General features: G+C 36.6%; 1 protein-coding gene across 1 annotated transcript; it reads right to left on the bottom strand.

Moving 5' to 3' along the window:
* Nucleotides 1-787: 787 nt before the first annotated feature.
* Nucleotides 788-17412, bottom strand: LOC5566759. Its single transcript, XM_001651111.2, has 2 exons — nt 17290-17412; nt 788-1646 (listed from the first exon to the last, which is right to left on the bottom strand). Exon 2 carries the CDS (start codon nt 1621-1623, stop codon nt 1123-1125), a length of 501 nt encoding a protein of 166 aa, XP_001651161.1. The 5' UTR covers nt 1624-1646; nt 17290-17412; the 3' UTR covers nt 788-1122.
* Between the last annotated feature and the right edge of the window lie 5227 nt (nt 17413-22639).

Raw genomic sequence — 22639 nt, forward strand, 5'->3', positions numbered from 1 at the left:
AATTTATGACTTAGATTGCAAAAATGGTCCCAGTTTGTAAAAATGGTTTTCGCTAAGAGATTTGAGACTGAATTCACGTTCTACTATAACTATGCTGTCAAGGATAAGTGACGAACTCATTATGACTTCATCAAATAGTGATCGTAGAACAGATTGTTTGCAAGCTTTGCAAAAATGCTGAAATCGTAAAAAATTTTAATATTTGCATATAAATCCTCAAAAGCACTTGATTCCAACGAAAATAGTTTTGACATGAAGAGTCATACTAATACTCTTCACTTTTACATTCGTTTTGCTTAACTGATTAACAGAAACTTCGTTATTTCGTTTAATATGATGTGGGTCTCGCACTATCAAAGTTACCCGCATTATCAAAGTTACCCCGTTTTACGGTAGCAATCTTTCCAAAAGCTTCAGTATTGCACTATCGTGATCAAAAGAGAACGATATCATATCTTATTGTTACTTAGGTCGTTTATAAAAACTTAGCGAGAACTTATTGATTCTGCTGGATATAACTGCACAATATACGTTCGTACAAACATAACTATCTAGATTAACATTTTGTACAGCTGTTTTATACCGCTCTTTTTCACATTTACTAGCATAAACTTCATACAAATTTCCTTCTCTATGAACTCATCGCCTCAAAAGCACACCGCATTATTCCCACTGCATAATGAGCCCGAAAAAGTTTACACCTTTCATTATTTGCACCCTCCTGGAATTGGGTAACAGCCCTCCCCCCTCCTTCACCCCTATCCTCAACCAAATAAAAAGCACCTAATTTGAAATTTTCCTTATTTTCGGCTCGTATATTTTCCTGCATCATCGTGCTTACTCTTACCTCACTACCGCGAAATCATTATAATGGCGTATAAGCGAAATATATTTACAACTGGGAACAAAAAACAGCAAGAAACCAAGAACAACAGCTTTCGTCCAGTCCGTGTGGCTTCAGTTGTTGCGAGAAAATCGCTAATCCCAAACGAAACAAAACAATCAAGAAACGGAGGGAACTTTTGTGCAAAAACTTAACAATTCCGAACGGGCAAGAACATAAAAAACAGAACAGAAAACTTTGATAAAGAGAAAATCGACCCATGCTGACGTTGGTCCGGCTTAGACGTGGATCAGGAACTTTTCGTGATTCAGCTCATCCTCCGGCTTTTTCTTCGGCACGAAGGGATTGTGCTCCGGATCGGCATTCAGGTGGTAAAGGGCCGGCGCTTCCTCACACTTGACGTTGTACCACCAGTCGCAGGCGAATTCCTTCTGATTGAAGATGGTTCCATTGGTGCACAGAAACGAAGCTCCCTGGTCTCCCTCGCGGCCATCGTGGCAAGTGTGATACGCCTGGCAGCCAGTTTCCACGTTGGCATACATTCCAGGGATGGCCGGAACGTGCGAACAGCTGAAGCTAGTGTGTGGTACCTCGTGGTAGATCGGGTAGTCTATACCCGGTTCTCCGGGGATCTTGCTGAAGTCCTGTTTGGGCTCCTTGGCACTCTTGTAGGGAGCGTGCAGTTCGTCCTGATGGTAGAGGGACCCATAATAGTCGACCTTGACGGATTGGACCATGCAGAGCATGGCCACGGCAGCAACGAAAGCAATTTTCAACATTTTGGCTGCGATTCAGCGGTTATCTGCGAATGAAAGGGAAAGGAAAGCACGTGTTTACTGTCAAGGTAAAGCGGTTAGCTTAGGTGCGGTCATGTGTCGCATTGTAGTCTGGCGTATCATTACCGAACAGGTTTTAGAACCTTCCAAGGATCATACAAATAAGGGGTCTTTCGTTTCGTGCGCTGCTGCTGAGTCATGTGAAGTTTCTTTTTGCGAATTGAGCCTAAAGTTGTTCCGAGTATTATGCAATCACGCAGCTGGTTTGATCTACTTTCGGTGCGGCTATAAAATCTGATGAATGTTTTTAGAGATCAGTCACCGGCAGGCTGGTGAACCGGTTCCAGGGACGGTGTATGGTATAATTATTTTTTTCGTCTGATGTAGATCATTAGTGAACGGGTGTGAAACTTGTCGCTTGCTGGTTGATTTAACTCATATTCTTATAAGAAACTTTATATTCTGCTATGCGCATTTGTTTACAAGAATATACATCTATTACGTATTACGTCTCAGGATAAAATTCTGGACGGTTACTTTTCTTTTTCTAACTTATAAGTCATGTGGAAAAAACAACAAAATTAATGATCATAATTGAACTTTCGATCTTTAGATTCATAAAAAGATATGCCAAACATTCAGCTATGCCTCACAGCTGAAATTGATTGAAAATGTACTTTGCTGTTTGAGGCTAAGTCTTGCTCTTAGGGGTTGTCCGACGTCACACTGTTGAGTCGCACTATTTTGCTGATGAATGTGTTTTTTTTTTCATTTCAAAGAACTTATTTTGACCTTGTGTACATATTTTAAGTATCGTGCTCCATTTTGGTTCACTTTTTTCCAGAAAATTGGGTATGGAAATCATGTGGATCTAGCTAATGCCTATAGCTTTGTTGCAAATAACACGCCAATAACGTTAAAATCTTGTAAGTTACACGACTTTCGATACTTTACGATATGTATTTTTTTAACTTGTTCAAATTTTTATCAAATATTTCTACACAATTTTGTGTTACTTTCAAACAATATAATGTGAAGTTATAATCACGACAAATCATTGGTCCACTCTGACTGAACTAAAGACCACCGTTCAGTGAGTTGGTTTACTCTGACTGAACAATTTCTTGGAAAATAACAATCATTTAATACTTGCAAAGTCAAACTGGGTGCATATCTCTAAAATAAACAGATTACAAATATCCTTCAACACCAGTATCGTAAAAGCTTCAATAGTCCATATCGTCAATCCCGAAATCAGTGGCATTACGATAGCTTGAAAATTAAGGTTTTGCAGGGTCAGGGCATTGAAGACCAGAAATATTCAAATAAGCGTCCAGTCAGAGTAGACCAAGTGAAAACCTTGAGTACCGACCAAAATATATTGGTCCAATGAGCGGGTTCTAGGACATTCCATACATACACCATAGAACTACCATAAAATTCTAGCGGTCTGTAATTGATTCAAAAAAATGCAATAGTCAATCAGTTTATTGCTTTTCATTCAACACTTGGTTCGCTTAGTCTGCACAGAAATTGTTGCAATTTCTGACCACCCATCCAGATATGGTAAATGGTCAAACACCAAAATCAAATGCATCCAATTAAGCTAAATCTATGAATTCCTTTTGATGGATGAATACAAGAATCATTCGATGTCGAATAATCTGACAAATCACTTGAAATGTTTCTAATTTCCTCGTGTTCCTCAGCGCGCTGATCATTTTCGCTGTTATGGTAATAAAAACTTGGTCCACTCTGACTGCTTACTTTTATCGATTTTCATTGATCATTCAAAGTAAATTTATTACATATCTCTCACAGTTCACAGCATTCATCATATCTGATCAAAGTGAAATGGAGATAGGTAATTTTGCATATAATGAATGAATAATCCAATTTTCCCAAGTTTTGTTCTTGGTCCCCCCTGACTCAACGTCAACCATTTAAACTAAAAAATCCTGTTTATGTCTTTAATGGCCGACCAACCTACAGAATTAGATGACTCAATATTGAATCGAATTATTTTATTTTATAAAAAATCCTACGGAATGGGATTTTTTCTAAATAATCTTTTGTGGGGTGACTTGCAATACTTAATGTTATTTTCTACCGAAATGTCGAAATCTTTTATAAGTTGCACTTGTCAAGTATTGTTATTCATGTTTTCAAATAAATCGAACCAGTAAAAAATTTGATAACTTACTATCATATAAATATTTGCAGTGGTCTATGCAAGATTTACGCCCGTGTCTATTTATGGAGCATTATCTGCAAGTTGTCTAAGCATGAAAAGTTCTTCTAAACTGTTGTCAATCTCTGGCACATTTGAATTATAAAGCTAGGGACTAAGACATGAGCCTTGGGGAAGGCTTATGAAGCTGATTCTGGAAGTTGTTAGTCAACCAAGAGTGAAGCTTATGTGCTTTTCTGAAAGCAATTGCTTCTTGTCCGCAAAGACTAGGTCAATATCTGATTCAAGCAACGCTAGACAATCATTTATTCATTTACCATTACGAAAATTATATTGAGTATTTGAACCCATATTGTTCATTTCAGTCGTGATATGATAATGTTTCGGTAGGGAATTATAAAATTTCTTAGCAATAAAATAAAACAGTTATTCGGTTTTCTTATTGCTTCAATAACGACTGTCGTGCTAGTTTATTAAATCGAAATATCTACAGCCTTCCTTAGCCCAGTGGTTAGAGCCCGCGACTACAAAGCAAAGCCATTCTGAAGGTGTCTGGGTTCGATTCCCGATCGGTCCTGCATCTTTTCGTAATAAAAATTTCCTTGTCTTCCCTGGGCATAGATTATCATCGATATACGATATACGAATGCGAAAATGGCTACTTAGGCAAAGAAAGCTCTCAGTTAATAACTGTGGAAGTGCTCATAGGAACACATAGCTGAGTAGCCGGCTCTGTCTTAGTGGGGACATTAATTCCGAGAAAAAGAAGAAGATATCTACAGCAAGATTACAAAAAATATTAATACTATCTTTGCTCTTGTCTCGATGAATCATATAGTCTTGATTAAAACTGTAACATTTTCAATTTAGAACCACAGACAAACAGACGCACTTAGAACAAATCTCGATCCAAATCATAGTCATGAGGACATGTACGCCCAATGCTAAAATCGGTGTGTTTGGCCGACAGGCCAAAAGATGGCGATAGTGTGTAAACGTCAAACGCGAACAAAAACGATGCGAGCGCTGCGGGTGGTGGATTGGCCACCTACAATATTTTTGAATCGATCGTTAAAAAGGTGGTCGATGAACAATGATGAGAGTGTGACGTCTGGTTGTCTGTGTTAGAACTTTATTTAGAACGATTCAGATTAAGATTTCTTTGGAACTCCTCTAGAATTCCTTGAAATACCTAAGAATCTTAAAAAAACATCTCTTGAAAATACAAATATTGCAGGAATTCTTCAAAATAATTGCTAGAGAAATGTTAAGAGAATATTTTGGAAAAAATTGAAAATTTAGAGAAAAATTGTTCAAAGTTAGCGTTAGCGTAGTTACGGTATACTTCGTAGATTCGATACAAGCAACATTCATGTTTATTTTTAATAATCTCATCCTGACTACTTTCAGGAACAAGGCAGGGGAGTATACCTTGTTCAAATCATAAACAAGAATACTAAAAGCATGAATATCACTATTCCCGGCCACGCCCATCTTTACCGTAACTTAGGGGAACATAGGGGAAGGAAATGTTGATGTAGCACTTGCTTAATGAGAGGCCACCGACTCAGCGACACCCTCATAAGTGCTACGGAGTTGGAGGTTAGGGAAAGTAAATTGTCAGGATTCGCCTAGAAAGCTGGCGATAGACCATAAACATTTGTTGTTTAAGTGTTTTCAATTTAATCTTTTGAATGCCGGCAATCAAAAGAGAAAACAATAGTTTATTTAGAGTATAAATAGTATTTCGCGAAATGCTTGTCGATTGTGCAGTAATATTTTTGCTCAATAGCCAGTAAAAAGCAAAACCGATCCCTCCAGAGTCATCGGATTGTATAAAAAAACGATACGCGTAAAAAAAATCTCCGGCGACGAAAACACGCGCGAAACCGTGAGCAAAACCTATCTGACGACGCAAAATCGAACTGTCCTGCTTGGGCTTCACGAAGCACTACCCAGCAAGACGCTTCAAAACATGGAAAAAAAATCTCCAGCGACGAGAACACGCGCGAAACCGCGAGCAAAATCTATCGGACGACGCAAAACCGAAATGTCCTGCTTGGTCTTCACAAAGCACTACCCAGCAAGACGCTCCGGAACAGGAAAAAAAATCTCCGGCGGAGCAAAATCTATCGGACGACGCAAAATCGAGCTGTTCTGCTTGGGCTTCACGAAGCACTCTTAGAGAAAAATTGTTCAAAGTAAGCACATAAAGTTATTCTTGAAAAGAATATTACCATAGATTTCAGAGAGATGGAATCTTTACATAGTCTTGTGAGAAATTCTTGCGGAAAACCTTAGAATAAATATTGGCATTACTCAACAATGAAATCAAAATTACTTCTCATGTCCAAATTTATTTCCATCAAACTTCATCGTTTATTCAAATTTACATTGGGTCACAAGCCAATGGAAAAATAGTAAACATTGTTCTGTTTATCAAAGATTTTCCACAATATTTTTTCTGAATAATTTCGTTATGAGAAACTAACTTTTGTATTCTTGCAGTGTATTAAAGCTATCGATCTATACCAAAAACCTCCTTTGGAGTAATCCACTGGTTTCGTTGAGCATCTTCATCACATCTTGTTCGAAATCCTTCAAAAGTTCATCATGAACATCTAAGTATCTGCCCAGCAAAACAACTCAAAGCAAATCTCTCAAGGACTTACTTGAAAACTGCACGTATTCTTTTGAGAGACTTCTCTTGCAAATCTTAAATATTTCTAGAAAAAAAAACTTTAAGGTGATTATAGAACGAAGCCACACCTCAAATTTTCAAGAGCACAAGACTTGAGAACCAAAAAGCGCTCCGCGTTGAAAATTTATCCCGTTGGCCACCACCAGCAAGCAAGCAATTTGATTGATTTTCAACGCGAACTGTTGTCAGATTCTCTCGTCTTGTGCACTTAAAAATTCAAAGTTTGGCTGCGTTTTATAAAATAACTTAAAATAACTATCAGAAGTCAGTAAGGAAATTATCTCTAATCACATCAAATAATCAATTTCGAACTATTCCAAGGTTTTGCTAAGAGTTTTACAAGTATTTCTCTTGTAAATGTTAAATACGACCATGGATTTTTAATGAATTACTCCAGTAGATCATTGAAGAGTATATTACAAAATTTATCATCTGATTTTTTCTTTTGGATACCCTTTGGTAATTTCTGAATATATTTTTTCATAAAATCAATCTGTCATAAATTCAATCAAGAATTCTTAATGAATAATAACAAAATCCGACTTAGAGTAAGTCCTGAATTTTAATAAGAATTTCTCCAGCCATCTTTCTGAGATATTTATTTTACTCTTTCAAGATTTCCTTCTATACTCTATGAAGAAAATACACAATTTTTTAATTAAAATTTAAAAAATATCCTCCGCTTTTTCAACGATCTCTAAAGCATTATTTTTTTCTGAAATTATTAGATCTTAGAAACAATAAATCAAAGGCAGAAAACCACTATTTGAGAACAAATCACGAACTCGTCAATCAGTACCAAGATTTTTTTTAATTCCACCGGGTTTTGAAAAATGAGGATTCGTCAAGACATTTTTTTAAGAACGCCGTCAAGTATTTATCCGAGAGTATTGTTCTGAACACCATTAGTCTAGATATTTCTACTAGTATTCCTCCATGGATTTATCCAAGAGGTCACGTAAAGTTTCTTCAGATATTACTCTATTTTTTTTAGAAAGATTCCAGATGGTTTGTAAGGAATTCTCAAATATGTTTTAGTTTAGATACGTGTTCAAGTTTTTCCTAACGTTGCACATTTAATTATCTAGAAGTTACTTAAGGATTTTTAAGCAATATTTACAATAAATACTGAATAAAGGTAATTTTTTAGGGTGCACGACGTTAGGCATAAATACGTTAGGCATAAAGACGTTAGGCATAAGTACGATAGGCATAATGGAAGTTTGGCATAATAGATATTTGGCATAATGGACGATAGGCATAATTTTCAAAATAAAAATAGAAATCGTTTACTGTGTACTAACCTTTTTGATATTTTTTTTCCTATCTTTATTAACGAGATTTTTAGCCCTGGGCTGGTACATCTCGGGACCAACGGCTTTACTTCCCTTCCGAAGAAAGTCGAAGCTATGACTTTAACGTCATAAGTGACTATCTCGGGGATGGGATTTGATCTCAGTTCCTCAACGTGAGTGGCGTGAGTTCTAACCATAGAGCAAAGCCATGTTAAAGGTATCTTAGTTCGGTTCCTAGTCGATCCAGGATCTTTTCGTTTTCTTCACTTTCTTGGCCATAAAGCATAATGTATCGTGCACAAATGAGAAAGCCAAGAATAAGAACGACGCTGTACATGATCAGTTGCTCATCTTTTGGGTTTGGTTCTACACATATAACAGGCAAATTTTTCATCAGAGATTATCCCTTCTTTAAATTGAAGGCTGTTCTTTATAGTTTTGATGTCAACAAAATTATTGGAGTTAGTGCTGCTAATGTCTTAATCAGAAAATTTCCCTTCTTCTATTAATAAGCTGTTCTTTCGAGACAATAATGTCATTGTTGCTTAAAATATTTCCATCATACATTTTTCCTTTTTTGAATCATAGTCATAGTCTTTTCTTCATACTTATACGGTTAATTAAATGGTTGGAGGAAAAGACTGTTTGAAAAAGCACCTTCTTCCAATATATGTTGTTATTTGTGTTTTTATTTTTCTAATAGTTTTTGGAATTGTAGATGTACCTAAATATTTCCATCCGAAATTTTCGTTTTGACTTGCTGTTGATTGATTATAAGTTGTAGGAGCTCTATGCAATAACATTGGGAATATCACTTTGCTCCTAAATGCACGCCATGTTTTATGCTGGATACTGTGTTATGTTGAATTTGAACTTGACTTTTGTAATTAAAATAAATATTTAATCAAATATTACTTAACAAACTTGACGAATTTCGAAGATATCATCGAAAATTGTTTGCATAAGTAGCAAAGGAACCGTTCTCACTACATTTAATTGATGAGCAGACTCGAAGTAGCAATGTAACGCCAAGAAGATAGTTGTCATACTACCAGAAAATTATTGCTGAAGATTATGTCACCTATAACATAAATTCCTGACTTGCCTCTCGATTATTGTCTTCAAGGTACTAATTTGCACTATAAGTATTAATATTTATATGGAAGATTTCCCTTCTTTAGAATTAACTCAATTATGTAAGAGAAATATAACACAAAATGTCATACACATTGAAATTAACCAACTCCGCCCTTAGACGGGGTACACTTTGGAATTTTGTGTATTTTTTCGTAGCTCGCAAATCAAAATGATTTTATTTTTGGCTTATACCTTGACTCATAACACGCATATAAGAAAAGTTTTTTATGACTTTTGAAACTTTTTTGTATTTTTAGAAATTGTTTGAAAAATTGCATTCTTATATAACCTACAAATGCCTGGGCTTCATTTAACGTGTAAAATAAAAAATCGTACCTTTTATATTTTTCTACGATTAACCTATCACAAACGAAGAGCCTGGTGGAATTAAAATCATTTCAAACCTGTTTTTCCGTTAGTTACACGGAAAATAAAATACGCTCCGAAAAAAAATAAAAAATTAATATTTTTAAAAATACCGTAACAATTTAAATTTTTATTATTGCCAAAAATCAACAACTAGAAAAGACTTCAAGAAAAAATGAAAAAAGCTAGGGATGTTCAAAAATAAAAATTATAAAAATCAAAAACCAAAATTTAAAAATTTGCGAATAAAAATAAATAAATGCCCAAAACGTGTTTAGAACGATTTTAGATAACGAAAAATAATACTTAAATCGAAAATAAAAATTTGGGTATTAGAGGATTAACATCTTTAAAAACAAATAACACTTTGATTGCACATCGCAAATTTAAATTGATACTTACAAAAATAGATTGAGCTGGATTTTAGAATTATAACAATAACAATGACAACCAATGTTCCTCCATATCTGTCATTCGGTTCATGGTCACATTTCATAGCACCGAAAGAAGTCATTTAATACCAGCCAATCAATCCACCCGTTCGTAACACTTTTTGTATGAACATCGAACTTTTTTATGAGCTGTCACACCTTAAGGACAGATACCCACCCCCATCAGCGTAATTGAATTTGTAAATGGGCCCGAAAATGTTTCGATATAAGACGAGTTTCAAATGATACACGCGCAAGTTATTTTATGCCTAACGTCCATTATGCCTAACATCTTTATGCCTAACGTCCTTATGCCTAACGTCTTTATGCCTAATGGGATGTACTCAATTTTTTAAATATTTCTTTTTTTTTTAAATTTCATGATATATCTTCGTAATAAACTTTTCAAGAAATCCGTGAAAAATCTTTTGAAAGCAATTCATAAAAAGTAGCCATTTGACATTTTTTCAAATAGAAGCAGAGCCATTTAAAAAAAATTAAGGATAAATATCAAACGAATGCAAATACAAACATCCAGGAAACATATCAAAGAGGATTGAAATCTTTAAAAAAAAACTAAACAAAATTATTGAAATAGCGCTAGAAACATTTGGGAATTTGGTAAAGAAATCGTATGCAGAATTCTTGGAATAACTGATGCTGTAAAAACTTAAAAAGGTAAAAATATAAAGGGATTTCTAATAGGATATAAGTGTTATCACTGAAAGAATTTTTGGAATAATCTCTTCATGCATTTTACCTTCAGAAAAATTGTTTGGGGAAATTTAGGAAGAAGAAAGTAATCTATTTTTTGCTAGAATTTTCCAATATATTTTGTCTGGAATTCTTGAATGAATTTGAAAAAAGTTTGAAAGACCTTATAGAAATGTTCCTAAGGAGAAATGTTATAAGAAATGTTCCTAAGGAATTATCAGTAGAAGTGTGTAAAAACAATCTGATGTAATTCTTGGGAAGTTCCTTGAAGAATTGCTGAAAGTTAATGGTCCTTTTCCCACCATCTTTATCTTTTTTAAAAATCATATTTCCTCAAATTTTCCTTTCCAAAATTTCTTAATTCTTCTTAAAAACATTCTTTAGGAAATCTCTTCTTTCCTATTTTTTTATGAGATCACCAGCTTCAAACCGGAATTGTTTACTCAAATATAGTCAAATTAGTGCAGTCTCAAGCATAGCAACAAAATTTGGGTTATATTTGGAACACTGAGTGAAGTGTTATTGAAAATTTTTAAGTGGAAGACATTGGAAGACCTTTTTCCGTATTTTCGGAAGACATTTAAAAAATCACCTGGCATCCCTGCTCGCTACTAAGATGCAGTCCACACATTGTAGAGAAGTCCCAGTATCAGCCATTTTGCCGTTAATGCTGTGACGGCTGCAACTATGGTGAATGAAGTGTCCATTTTGGTGGAGACCTCTGGCCCATACGAAATGGTTCCACTGTATCCCGAATCTCCAGCTGCTAAAGAACTATCAGAGTATGTTCGGGAAGAACTCTCTTATCAGTCCTGTGCGACCAACTTCTTCACGAGGTGACAACTGCTGTATAACCGAATGCCGATCATGGAGAGCGTTACCTGTCGTCCAGTGGGAATCCGAGAGATGGCACTGTGGCCAACCAAGTGGACCCCTTTTCAGAAGAGCACTCTAGGCTGTCATATATGAAGTCATTGCTTGTTTCGACAGCTACCAACCTAATGAAGCTAGTTGAGGAGGAGACTTCCAAATTAGGGACGGTACACAAATTATGTCACGCTAAATTTCGACTTTTTCGACCCCCTCCCCCTCCTTTGTCACGTTTTTTGTATGAGCCCTTCAAAAATTTTGTAAGGCTTGTCACGCTTGGCTTCACCACCTCACCCCCCCCCCTTGGAGCGTGACGTAATTTGTGCATGACCCCTTACCAGCGAGTGTGAAGATGATGCTATTCACTTACCCAAGATTAGATGTAGTGACTCGTACTCGTCGAACCGAAAAAAAATGTCCTATTTCGGAATATGTGGGGTTTTTGGAAACTTTCAACCAGTCGGATAAAACTCCAGGTGTCACCCAAAGACTATCCGAAAATAAAACATCAAACCAGCCAAATCACCACCTACGACATTTGGAAGCAATCCGAGCTCTGTTCATGTCAAGCAGAGGCTAAACTGAGCTGAAACTTGCAGTGGAATGTCCGTCCGGCTTGTGAAGAGGTTAATCGATCTACGTCAGCCTCCCAAACAGAAAGGCATTGCGTCGATCGCACTGAGTTTGATGAAAAACGATACGAATTCTTTCAAGCAGATGAGTTCAACTAAAGTGGCATCGAGTAGCAATGGTTTTCAGACATATAGCAACGTGTCATCCAGTGACGTATGCCGAGGAGTTTTGGATTGAAATCCAGATCCTACAACTGTCACAGCCCAATGAACAGAGGACGTTCTACAACGTTCAACCAATGTACCAGTTGTATTACGTTGTGCAGCCACAGAATTAGCCATGGTAATTTCTGCATGAATTGGACAATGGAGAAACCTAAGCCAGTTCTTCTTCAGTTGACAACCGCTCTGCGAATATTCGTAGAAGAATATCAAGAGATCCCCACGAGCTTCAGCGTTGCAATCGATGAAGAAGATTCAAATCTAGTCATCCTTGTTCACATAAAGGATTAACTTACAACATCGTCTCTGCTCTCTTGCAAGCGTAGACCGAATTTCGGAACGAGCAACGTATCTGCTCCGCAAAGTGAGACGAAACAAACATCCCAGGTTCGAGCGAGAGCCGGTAGTACCGTCTTTGCTATCGTCAAACGGAACCCCCAGAAGACAGCTGCCATCAAGAAGCTTCGATTAGAATTCTTGTCAACCCGGGGGGAGTATGTTCGCGCCCAAATCGATCGCTCCGCAATATTTCTTATCCAAATAGACAACTACGCATCAGGATTCTCATTGAGCACGATTTACCAACCCATTTGCCATCCATCTTCTTCTTATTCTTCTTCTTTTTTTCTGGCCAACCGACATCTTTTGGCATCAGTTGTAGTTTTACGTCCGCCTATTTCTGATACTAAGCCTAAACACGGACGTCCAGGGAGGCCTTCACATACACCTGGGACCCCATATATCGAACCAATCAACACATGGCTTTACTTCCCTTCCGAAGAAAGACGTGATCAGAGATTTTATTCCTCAGAAAATCCCAACGGCTTCGACGGAAATTGATACACGACCGATTGGGGTGAGAGACAATCGCGCTTACCACTACACACCCGACGCCGCTCTTTGCCACCGATCGAATGTAAACAACAATGCAACAAAGCCGACGGATGACTCGCAGCTGATAATAACAGCTACAGCCAGAGCTGTTAAGTATCATGATGGACTTGCGACACTGAAGAAACAAGTCTTCTCACTGTCACTAGACGAAGCTAAATTTCATGCGCTCACTCCGTCACGTCGCAGTGACGGAACTCTCATGAGAGCAATTTTATTGTTGTTTTGCTATAAATGCTATTTCTATCTATGGAGAATTTCAGGAAGTAAATGTGTTTCATGAGTTAAGTGGATCTCCTTGTATGATTTCAGCGATATTAATAATAATCATACCAGATAATAAACTATGAATGATCATGTTTACGATTCCTACGGCTTGTGACGGAATCGTAAACATGATCATTTATAGTCGACGAAAAAATGAAAGAGAATTTCAAAAAAGTTTCTGTCACTATCTAGCCGTCCGATGACAGTGAGGAAAGCATCTATGTTAAAGTCGCTCGACACTCTCTATTTATATTGACGCTTTCCAGCCTTGGCTAAAGCTGACATTGAGTGAACGTCATCCAGATAGTAGACGGAGAAATCAGTCTTTCCAAAAAATAAGTTCCTCAAACTCAAATTTGAGTAAACTGCATTTCACGATTACTTTTTCAAATCGACGTATGTAACTTTCATACGGTTTTGAGAAAATTAATTAAGAAGAATCACAACCTGTCTTCTAAAACTGTTTTTAAATGAATGACCTCTTTAACATTTTTTCGCCGTGTACATCGTTTAAATTTTGCATACAATCAGCTCGCGTTCAAAAACTAGGTAGTTTCTATTATTTTCCACAAAAATAATTAAAACATAATGATAAGCCGATTCATTCAGTTACTTTCGACGTTTTACTACCAGTGTAAAATGGGCTCAAGTAATGTTTTGTTTTGATTCGTGGTTAAGTCACTGTTTCTCTTCATACAACGGAGCGGTGAAAGTAGCGGTTGGGTTGCGAAATAAGGAATTCTTACTTAGGCCGTTTTGTAATTCCGGAACGTTCTAAAGGTGAAAAATCTAGTTGGGTAAGAGCGGAACGTGTGGAATTTCGTCTGCCAAACACGTAGGATCAATAAAGTAAGTTTGGTCACTTTTCTGACTTGAGACTATTTGAATAAGTTTTCGAGATATAGTTTTTACCGACGGTTATAGGTTGTTTTATTTTCCTAGCGACAGCATTGTTGTCAAAAACAGAGAGAGATGCACCGACTAAGCGTCGAATGTCCGTAGAATAACTCATATAACTAGATTTAAGTTATTCTAACCCACTACGGAGACATGGAAAGCTAACGCTGGGTAGATTTTTTGCATTCAGTTGCTTTTTATCGTTGTTGTCAAACGAAAACTACCTACTGAGAGCTATATGCCAATTAACCCAAATTTGGGTTTTCCCACGGAAGAGCCGAATTGAGTCAAAAGAAGTCTAAGTTAGGTTGATTTGTGGTCCGTGTACTCAGCAGGGGCCTACATCGTTTACATCGACACTCTGCCTGGCAGTATATCCAGATTCCCAACCTTTCTGAAATGTTCTAAGCTGGAAGATACCTTCGGAAACATTATAAAAGGCAATGAACAACCAGATACGAGCAAACAGTATTTTCTGACCCGGCTAAAGGTCAAGTAGTGTACAACACTAAGTGAGCTGACTAAAGTTCAAGCAATAGTGTAAATAGTTAAGTGTAATAAAGTGTTAAGTGCAAAAGTATTTCCACCCGTGTTTTTTTTCTCGCTTGAGGCATTGCGGCGCCTCAGGATTGACATTTTCATAAATCATAAGTTTTGCATTGAATCCAGACACATCCAATCATAAACAACAAGAAAAATGCTTATTGTGCCTAATGGGACACATATACAGTAAAAGCAGCTCTTATAACGAACAAAGATAGAAAAAAATCCTTATACTTCCAAAACTCAACTAATAATATTTCCACATAAACCAAAAGCTCTTTATTTGAAACTTCCAAGTAGATATGTTGTCACTATAAAGGGGGTTCCAATAAATTGGTCAGATGAAGTTAAGTATATAGGGCTCATGTTAGATACAAATTTAACTTTCAAAACTCTCATTGAGGTTGAACACCCTCAAATGTCAAATGTAGCAAATATAAAAATGTCTATCCAGTTGTTAACAGAAAATCGAAACTTGGACCGCCATACTTGGCTCCTTACACATTTTGTAATAAGTCTCGCACGCAAAGCAAAATTAATCTAGTTTCAATTTGAAGATAATGTTAGATTCCAAGGAGAATTTTCTTCATCCTCATTCTTTTACGTCCCATTCAACAGTGCCAAGGTAACAGTATCAACAGCACCGTTCCTCATCAATCTAAAAATGTGCACTTGAATATTTTACGCTCAAATTTATGCCAAGAAATAAACTAGAGCAAGTGTGTACAACGATAATTTACGGCACCTCTCTCGTCAGCTTCTAAATTCAAACGCAGCATCTGAACAACATGTGGTTGGCAGCCGGAGTGAATCAATGAAAAAAAAAAATAAATGCCAAATTGGGTGAAAAACACCTTCAAAGCGGTCAATTAGCGAACGATGACAAAACATAAAAGAAATTAATTGCCCAACTTTCCAGCTCATTTCGCGTGTGAGGGCGGTTCAAATTTTAAAGAAAAGTTTGTAAATTCGATCTTCCCATGAATGTTATTCAATCTTTCTTATGAATATGAATAAGCTAAGATAATAAATCGGTAAACTGGAATATCTATGTTGATTTATCCTAAGTCTTCTTCTTCTTATTCTTCTTCTTGGCATTACGTCCTCACTAGACAGAGCCTGCTTCTCAGCTTCTTATGTTCTCATGAGCACTTCCACAGTTATTAACTGAGAACTTTCTTTGCCAAATTTGCTATTTTCGCAATGGTATATTGTGTGGCAGGTACCATAATACTCTATGCCCAGGGAAGTGAAGGAAATTCCCATTACGAAAAGATCCTGGATCGACCGGGAATCGAACCCAGACTCCTTCTGCATGGCTTTGCTTTGTAGCCGTGAACTCTAACCACTCGGGGTAGGATCGTATTAGAAGGAAAACATGACAGATTAGATTTTCAAACTTTTCCATAATTGTAACCACCCTAGTGATCTTCTCTTTCGAGCGACCAGAACCATTCGAGAACCACCATCAATCCTCTCTTCAAGTATGCGAGCTGTAATTGAACCCTGCTCGCCGTCGTCTCACTCGAGGATTCGGAAAACTATACCAGCACAGAAAGTACGGGGTCGTTGTCAGCGTCAGGTCATGACACGTTGTTACTCCCCATACAACGGCAAACCAAGTATGACAAGTATCAATTTTTCATTGCTCATCTTGAGCTTTCCGAGCCTTGGTGGAAGGTGAGCCATAAATTTCTCACGTTTAATGGATTATTTATCATCACTCCAGCGGGAGAAACTGGCTGACACCCGCTGCGCACAGCTAGAGGACACGGTGTGTCTGAAACCGTAGTTAACGAAACAAAATGTCCAAGAATTTGGCACCCACCATTCGATTTAAGATTCTTCCCTGTGAATTTGGAAGGCCAGCGAGATATGAGGATTTTGACCTTTTTTGGTAGAGATGTTCATATGCTTCAGGATACCGTGCTGCTTCCAATACCCGAATGCTTCGAAAGCCGAACACTCGCCTTTTTTACCGTTTTTTTTTGCTAAATTCGTTTTTTTTTTGTTTGAGATTCAGATTTCTGATGGTTTTGTATGTAGATTGTTCTGATACTTTTTTTTGGATATATGCCGTTTTATTTGAATGACTACCAAAAATCATATTTTTCTCATAACTTTTTTATAGAAATTTTAACATATCCTGTGTCTTCTAAAAGGTTGTTCGACAGATAAAAACCCGTGTTTTTGCTGAACATGTCATCAGGTTATCTTTTAAAATAACAAAGTTTTTCATAAATTACTAAATGATGCACTGAATACTTTGAAAAATGTGAATAGCCCTTCCAAAACATCTAAAAACCTTCAAATCACAATAACTTTTGATTCCCTCGTAGAAATATATCCAAATTTAGGAAGAAAATACTTCAATCACATATCTTTCGAAAAGTTGATGCCAAATTCTTGGACATTTTTTTTTTCGTTAACAACGATTTCAGACACATCGTGAAGGATCCATCCGCCAAGCTCCGACATCATCAAACTCGACACTTTTCACACAGCAGCAGCGCACTGATGATGAACAACTTTGGCGCTTTTTGTTAGCCCTCAAGAACAGAAAAAAACTCACCGAAATGAAAAACAAACTGCACTTAACCAGCTGAAACACTGCAAACCGAAAACCGAAAGCCAACCAACCGAAGGCGATCAGCGCTAAATTTTAACTGAATCACAACACGTTTGGAAAATTGGCTTCCACGATCCGATCGACCTACGAGTGCGCGTCCCCTCCCCTTGGTGTATGGTCACCTCGGTCGGAATGAACTAGCGCAGCGTTTGTCGCGTTCACTGCACTGGTGGACCCATTCTGTTGCGACTTGCGATATGTCGGGCCAGACCCCTGAGACGATTAATTTGCCATTTAGTTTTGGTTAATTTTTTTTCTTGCCGATTTTCATGTGGACCTCAGCAACCACGGTACTGCGATGGAAACTTTGGATGGTCGATGGTTTCCAGCTACAGTCGACTCTCCATATCTCGATGTTCTACATGTCGATATCTCTCCCTATGTCGATGATTGCTTTGGTCCCTTCATTCTGCATACGATTCCTCTCTCCATATCTCGATATCCTCCTTATCTCGATATCTCCATATCTCGATGTAATCTTGTTGATTCTTTGTTCCCAATTTTCTCTCTATATGTCGATATGAACATTATCAAAGACCAGATTTAAGCGATTCAGAACAATTTGGAAACCCGAAATGAAGTTTGTTTGTTTATTATTTTCCTAGTAACGGAGTGATTTTCAATCTAGTGTTCATTAATTTAATGTTCTTTGTCTCGATCTCTCCCTATCTCGATGGTCCCTTCGATATCGAGATGTTGAGAGGCGACTGTAGTTCATTTAACTTCATTAGAATCCAGATTTGGAGGTCAAAACGATTTTTTGTGCATCAAGTCCTCCACCCATGAAAAACCTTACTGTGTCGCTTCAAGAAATAAGAAGAAGCGCTACATCTGCAAAGTTGAAGAATTTTAATATGTTCGTTCAAGCTAAAATTACAATAAGTTGAAGCAAGTTGTGTACAACTTATTTCTTGTTTGCATTCAATTTCACAGGGTAAATAAAAACTAAAGTTGCTTCATCTTTTACGATATATTGATCGCCAATTCAAGTCACATGTGCAATTTTCCAATCACTAGAATAAATGCCGAAGCGTATAATTTATACTTCCTCATCCGTGTGGCCATGGAAGAAGGGATGTTTCATCAATCAAAGCGATCGATTGCATCTTCCTCATGTCCGTTCCGGGGGCGCCGGTTGATTTCTTCACATATGCAACACACGGTTTGATCAGCTGACTTCACTTCGCATGGCGTTTTACCCAGGGTTGCTAATAGGTCCAGACACTGACGAAGCGCCAGCGGCTGATTGCAGAGGAAATGGGGGAACTGCGGTGTAAAATGTGCCGTCGCGACGGGGTGAAACGCCTCACTGTAATATTTCTAAAATTAAAGGAAATTTGGTCTTATTTGATCAATTTCTACAACAACAAAAAAATAAAAATGATTATAAATCTCTGAGCTGTTTAGTGAAGCATACCTGAAATGAAATGAAAACCCAAATTTAGTACTATACCAATTAATTACACTAGTGTTTGTAACCTTTGACAGATACGCGAATTCCGACCACAACTGTAAGGCCGTCTTCAGTGTATTAGACTCGAGTATACTAGACTAAGTCGAGTCAAGTACACGACACTGATGAAGGATACAAAAAATACAAACTTTAGTAGAATTGAATGGTATAGTACTAAATTAAGTTTTTCATTTTGTTTCACAGATAAAGTTTGTATTTTCCTCTTGAGGGATGCATATTACCCCGTCTTCCCTTACTGGTTGCCCATGGCGTTGTTCGTTAAAAGTTACTTTCATACGATAGTAGTACGATGATGCGATGATGGTGAAGTTTGCAATTATAACCAGTGAACTAACGTACGATCGACGGAAACATTCAGCATGGTCGATTTGTACGCGCGTGATTAAAACTTGTACTTGTCTGGGCCGGTAAGAGCCGATTAGGTTTGAAATAGTGACCATCAAAGCCAAGACAAAACAACTCCTCAATACTTCAAAATTCTCACGGAAAATGTATTAGCCATATCGCTGCCTGTTTTTTTTATTGCGATTTTTTTACAAAGCCAGTTCCTCCATTTAAGTGTTTCATGACCATTTCTCTGGGTCATATCGAATGGCATAATGATGCAACGTCAAAAATCTCAGTTCGTAGCTTAAAAGAAAGATTTCTCCAAGTAATATGTTAAAGGTTCCTCCAATCTTATCTCGGGATTTTCTCAAAAAGTTTTCTAGAGTCCTTTCAAATACCAAAAACTTAAAACGCTACTAGTAAAAATTCGTCTAAGAAATTCATCTAGGACACACAAGGAGCAGTTCATAAGTTCTTTTTATGAAATTTCAGTATAATTTGTTCCATAAATTACTTTAAGAACTACGCCAGAATATTTTCACAGTTTTAATTGTTGTCTGATAATTCGATAAATGATCCCTACATAAATAACTCAACAGACACCTCCGGGTTCGGTGGTAGGTCATTTGGCATAAAGTCGTTTGGCATAAAGCCAAAGTCATTTGGCATAATGGTCATTTGGCATAATGGTCATTTGGCATAAAGTCGTTTGGCATAATAGTCGTTTGGCATAATGAGTCTGAAACCAAACATTTCTTAAGATGACATTCGTTTATACGTTTCTATTGAATCTTTCTGATGACATCAGGCTTGTTTTGAATTCAATTTATACAAAATTACAATTGAATCAACAATCATATGCTCTTGAATAAACTAAAGCATATAAGAAAAGATATTGCCAAAAGTATTTTATTATTTATCCAAAATTACTGCTCTTTCATACATTAATTCATCTTTGAAGTTTCGCTATTGGAATACATTTTTGCACTGAAGATTTTGATATATTTATCACAAATTTACCCTTCTTTTAAACATTCTATTTTTTTTTCTAAATATGATGTAACTATAATTCTAGGTTATTATTATTATTTAAATAAATTTCACCTTCTTTTAAACAAAGGCTGTTCTTTAAAAAAAAAAAAGACACGGACACCGTCTTCAGCCATTTAGCTGCACAGACTGTAACTTAACACTAGACAACGGACAAGCATGCTCCAGTGGCACAGCCGCGAAACATTTCTGATGAAAAAATTCAATGGCTGAAGCGAGAATCGAACCCACACCCCATGACACGATGCGCTCACTGTCTGACGACACTAACCGCTCGGCCACAAAGCCCACAAACCTATATTTTTTAGATATTATTTTGTTTTCAACTGACAAAAGAACGGCAATCGATAACATTGATCTGCTCAAGTTATCAGCGAAAAGAGAAATCGATTACTACAGTTACTTCACCCGTTTCCCCGATTAGTCCACTTCCCCGAAAAGTTTTTGGCGCTTGTAATTGTCGTAACTTTATACAATTCAAGGTGGTGAACGAACTGACCATGTAATATGCACCCTTCTTTATTTAATTGGCGGTGAATAAGAGCTTTCAATATTTTGTAAATCAATTTTCACTTCTTTTACCAAGTAATGTTCATCAAGTGTTACTTCCAAACTGGGACAGAGCTTGATCTACAGCGAAATTTTATATGAGCGATACCTTTATTAATAATTGCGAGCTTTCTTTGCTAATTTACTATTTTCAAATATGTATATCGCAACAAGCTCAAATATACTCTTTGTACTGGGATGTAGAGAAAATTATTATTCCGAAAAGATGTTCCTCCAGACCCGTCACGAGTTTTATTTAGTCATGCACTCTCTAATGTTACAACAATTTTTGACATTCATATCTTGGAAAATCTTTGATCGAACATCCCACTTGTTGAGAACCTACCAAAAATTTCTGCTATGGGTCACCACTGATTTGGTAATCTCGGTTAAAAGCTTCAAAAATGCCGATATTCATTACAAGTCAATCATTATACCAAACGGCCATTATGCCAAACGACTTTATGCTTAACGGCTTTATGCCAAACGAGCTTATGCCAAACGAATTTATGTCAAACGGGATACAATCCCGGGTACATCGAAGCTAAAGTGATTCGTGAACGTATTCAAAACTGTTCAGAGTCAATTGCGCTTTTCTATTTTTTAAGCTATTTTCTCTCCGAGATTTTGGGTTTTCAAGGGTTTCTAGCTGGGGATTTTTTTTTATTACCGTACGGGTTTGGGCCGAAGGGTCTCAGATTTTCATAAAACTTTTTCCACAGGCAGGGCTCATGGATATATGAATAAAAAAAATTGAGAAAAATTCAGGGTCGCCTATTTTTCCGGAAAACTCAGGTGGAAATTTTTTGTTTTCCCTTGACACTACTTACTTTGAAAAATCATAACTCAAGAACGAAGCATCGTAGAAACAAAGTTTTGATATGAAAATTTAAGAAAATTTTCTCAAAAATCCAAAAAAAAATATGAACTGGAAAAAGTTTTCCACAAAATTTTCCACCGTTGGGAAAACTCGTAAAGAAAAGCCGGAAAAACTATGCCCGAACTCGTGGAAAATTTTCAAAAAAATATTTTCGTGAAGGTAATTTTATAAGCTTTAATCACTGAAATTTTTGGAATGCACCTTTTTTTCGTTTTTGACTTATGGCCAATTTTGCGAAAAATGTCCAGATGTGCCATATAAGACTTATCTTTGAAAAATCATAACTCATGAACGAAACATTGTAGAAACAAAGTTTTTATATGAAAATTTAAGCAAATTTTCTCAGAAATCCAAAAAAAAAGTATGAACTGAAAAAAGTTTTCCACAAAATTTTCCACCGTTGGGGAAATTCATAAAGTAAAGCTGAAAAATCTATGCCGGACTCGCGGAAATTTTTTAATAAAATATTTTTAAGAAAGAAACTTTATAAACTTCAATTCTGGTAACTTTTAGGATGTACTTTTCTTAAGTTCCTGATCTATGGTCAATTTTATAAAAAATGCAAAGATTTGCCATACATGCCTTTTCGTTTAAAAATCATGACTCAAGACTCATCATGACTTGTCGAACCGGATTCAAATTATTTCAAAAATATGAAATTTTTGAAATGGAATCAGTTTCCCAGGACATTTGTCACTGTTGATAAAAACAAATAATGAAAACCCGATTAGCTATTCCAGCTTTCAAACAAAGTATATTTGAAAAGAGCGATCAATAAGATCCAATCCTACAATATTTTTCAATACGCTCATTTTTCGTTCCTAAAACATGATCAAATATTGCTAGGATGAGCTGTTTGAACCATATATTTACAAATTTATAAGTTCATAAACAAAATTTCTTAAGAACGAAACCACATTGAAACAAAGTTTTCTTCAATCAGAATGTAGGCAATTTTTTCCTGTTAGGTAACTACAAAATTGACAGTTAAATGAATGGGTAGACAATATGAC

The sequence above is a fragment of the Aedes aegypti genome, chromosome 3 (assembly GCF_002204515.2).
Source record: "Aedes aegypti strain LVP_AGWG chromosome 3, AaegL5.0 Primary Assembly, whole genome shotgun sequence".
Classification (NCBI taxonomy): domain Eukaryota; kingdom Metazoa; phylum Arthropoda; class Insecta; order Diptera; family Culicidae; genus Aedes; species Aedes aegypti.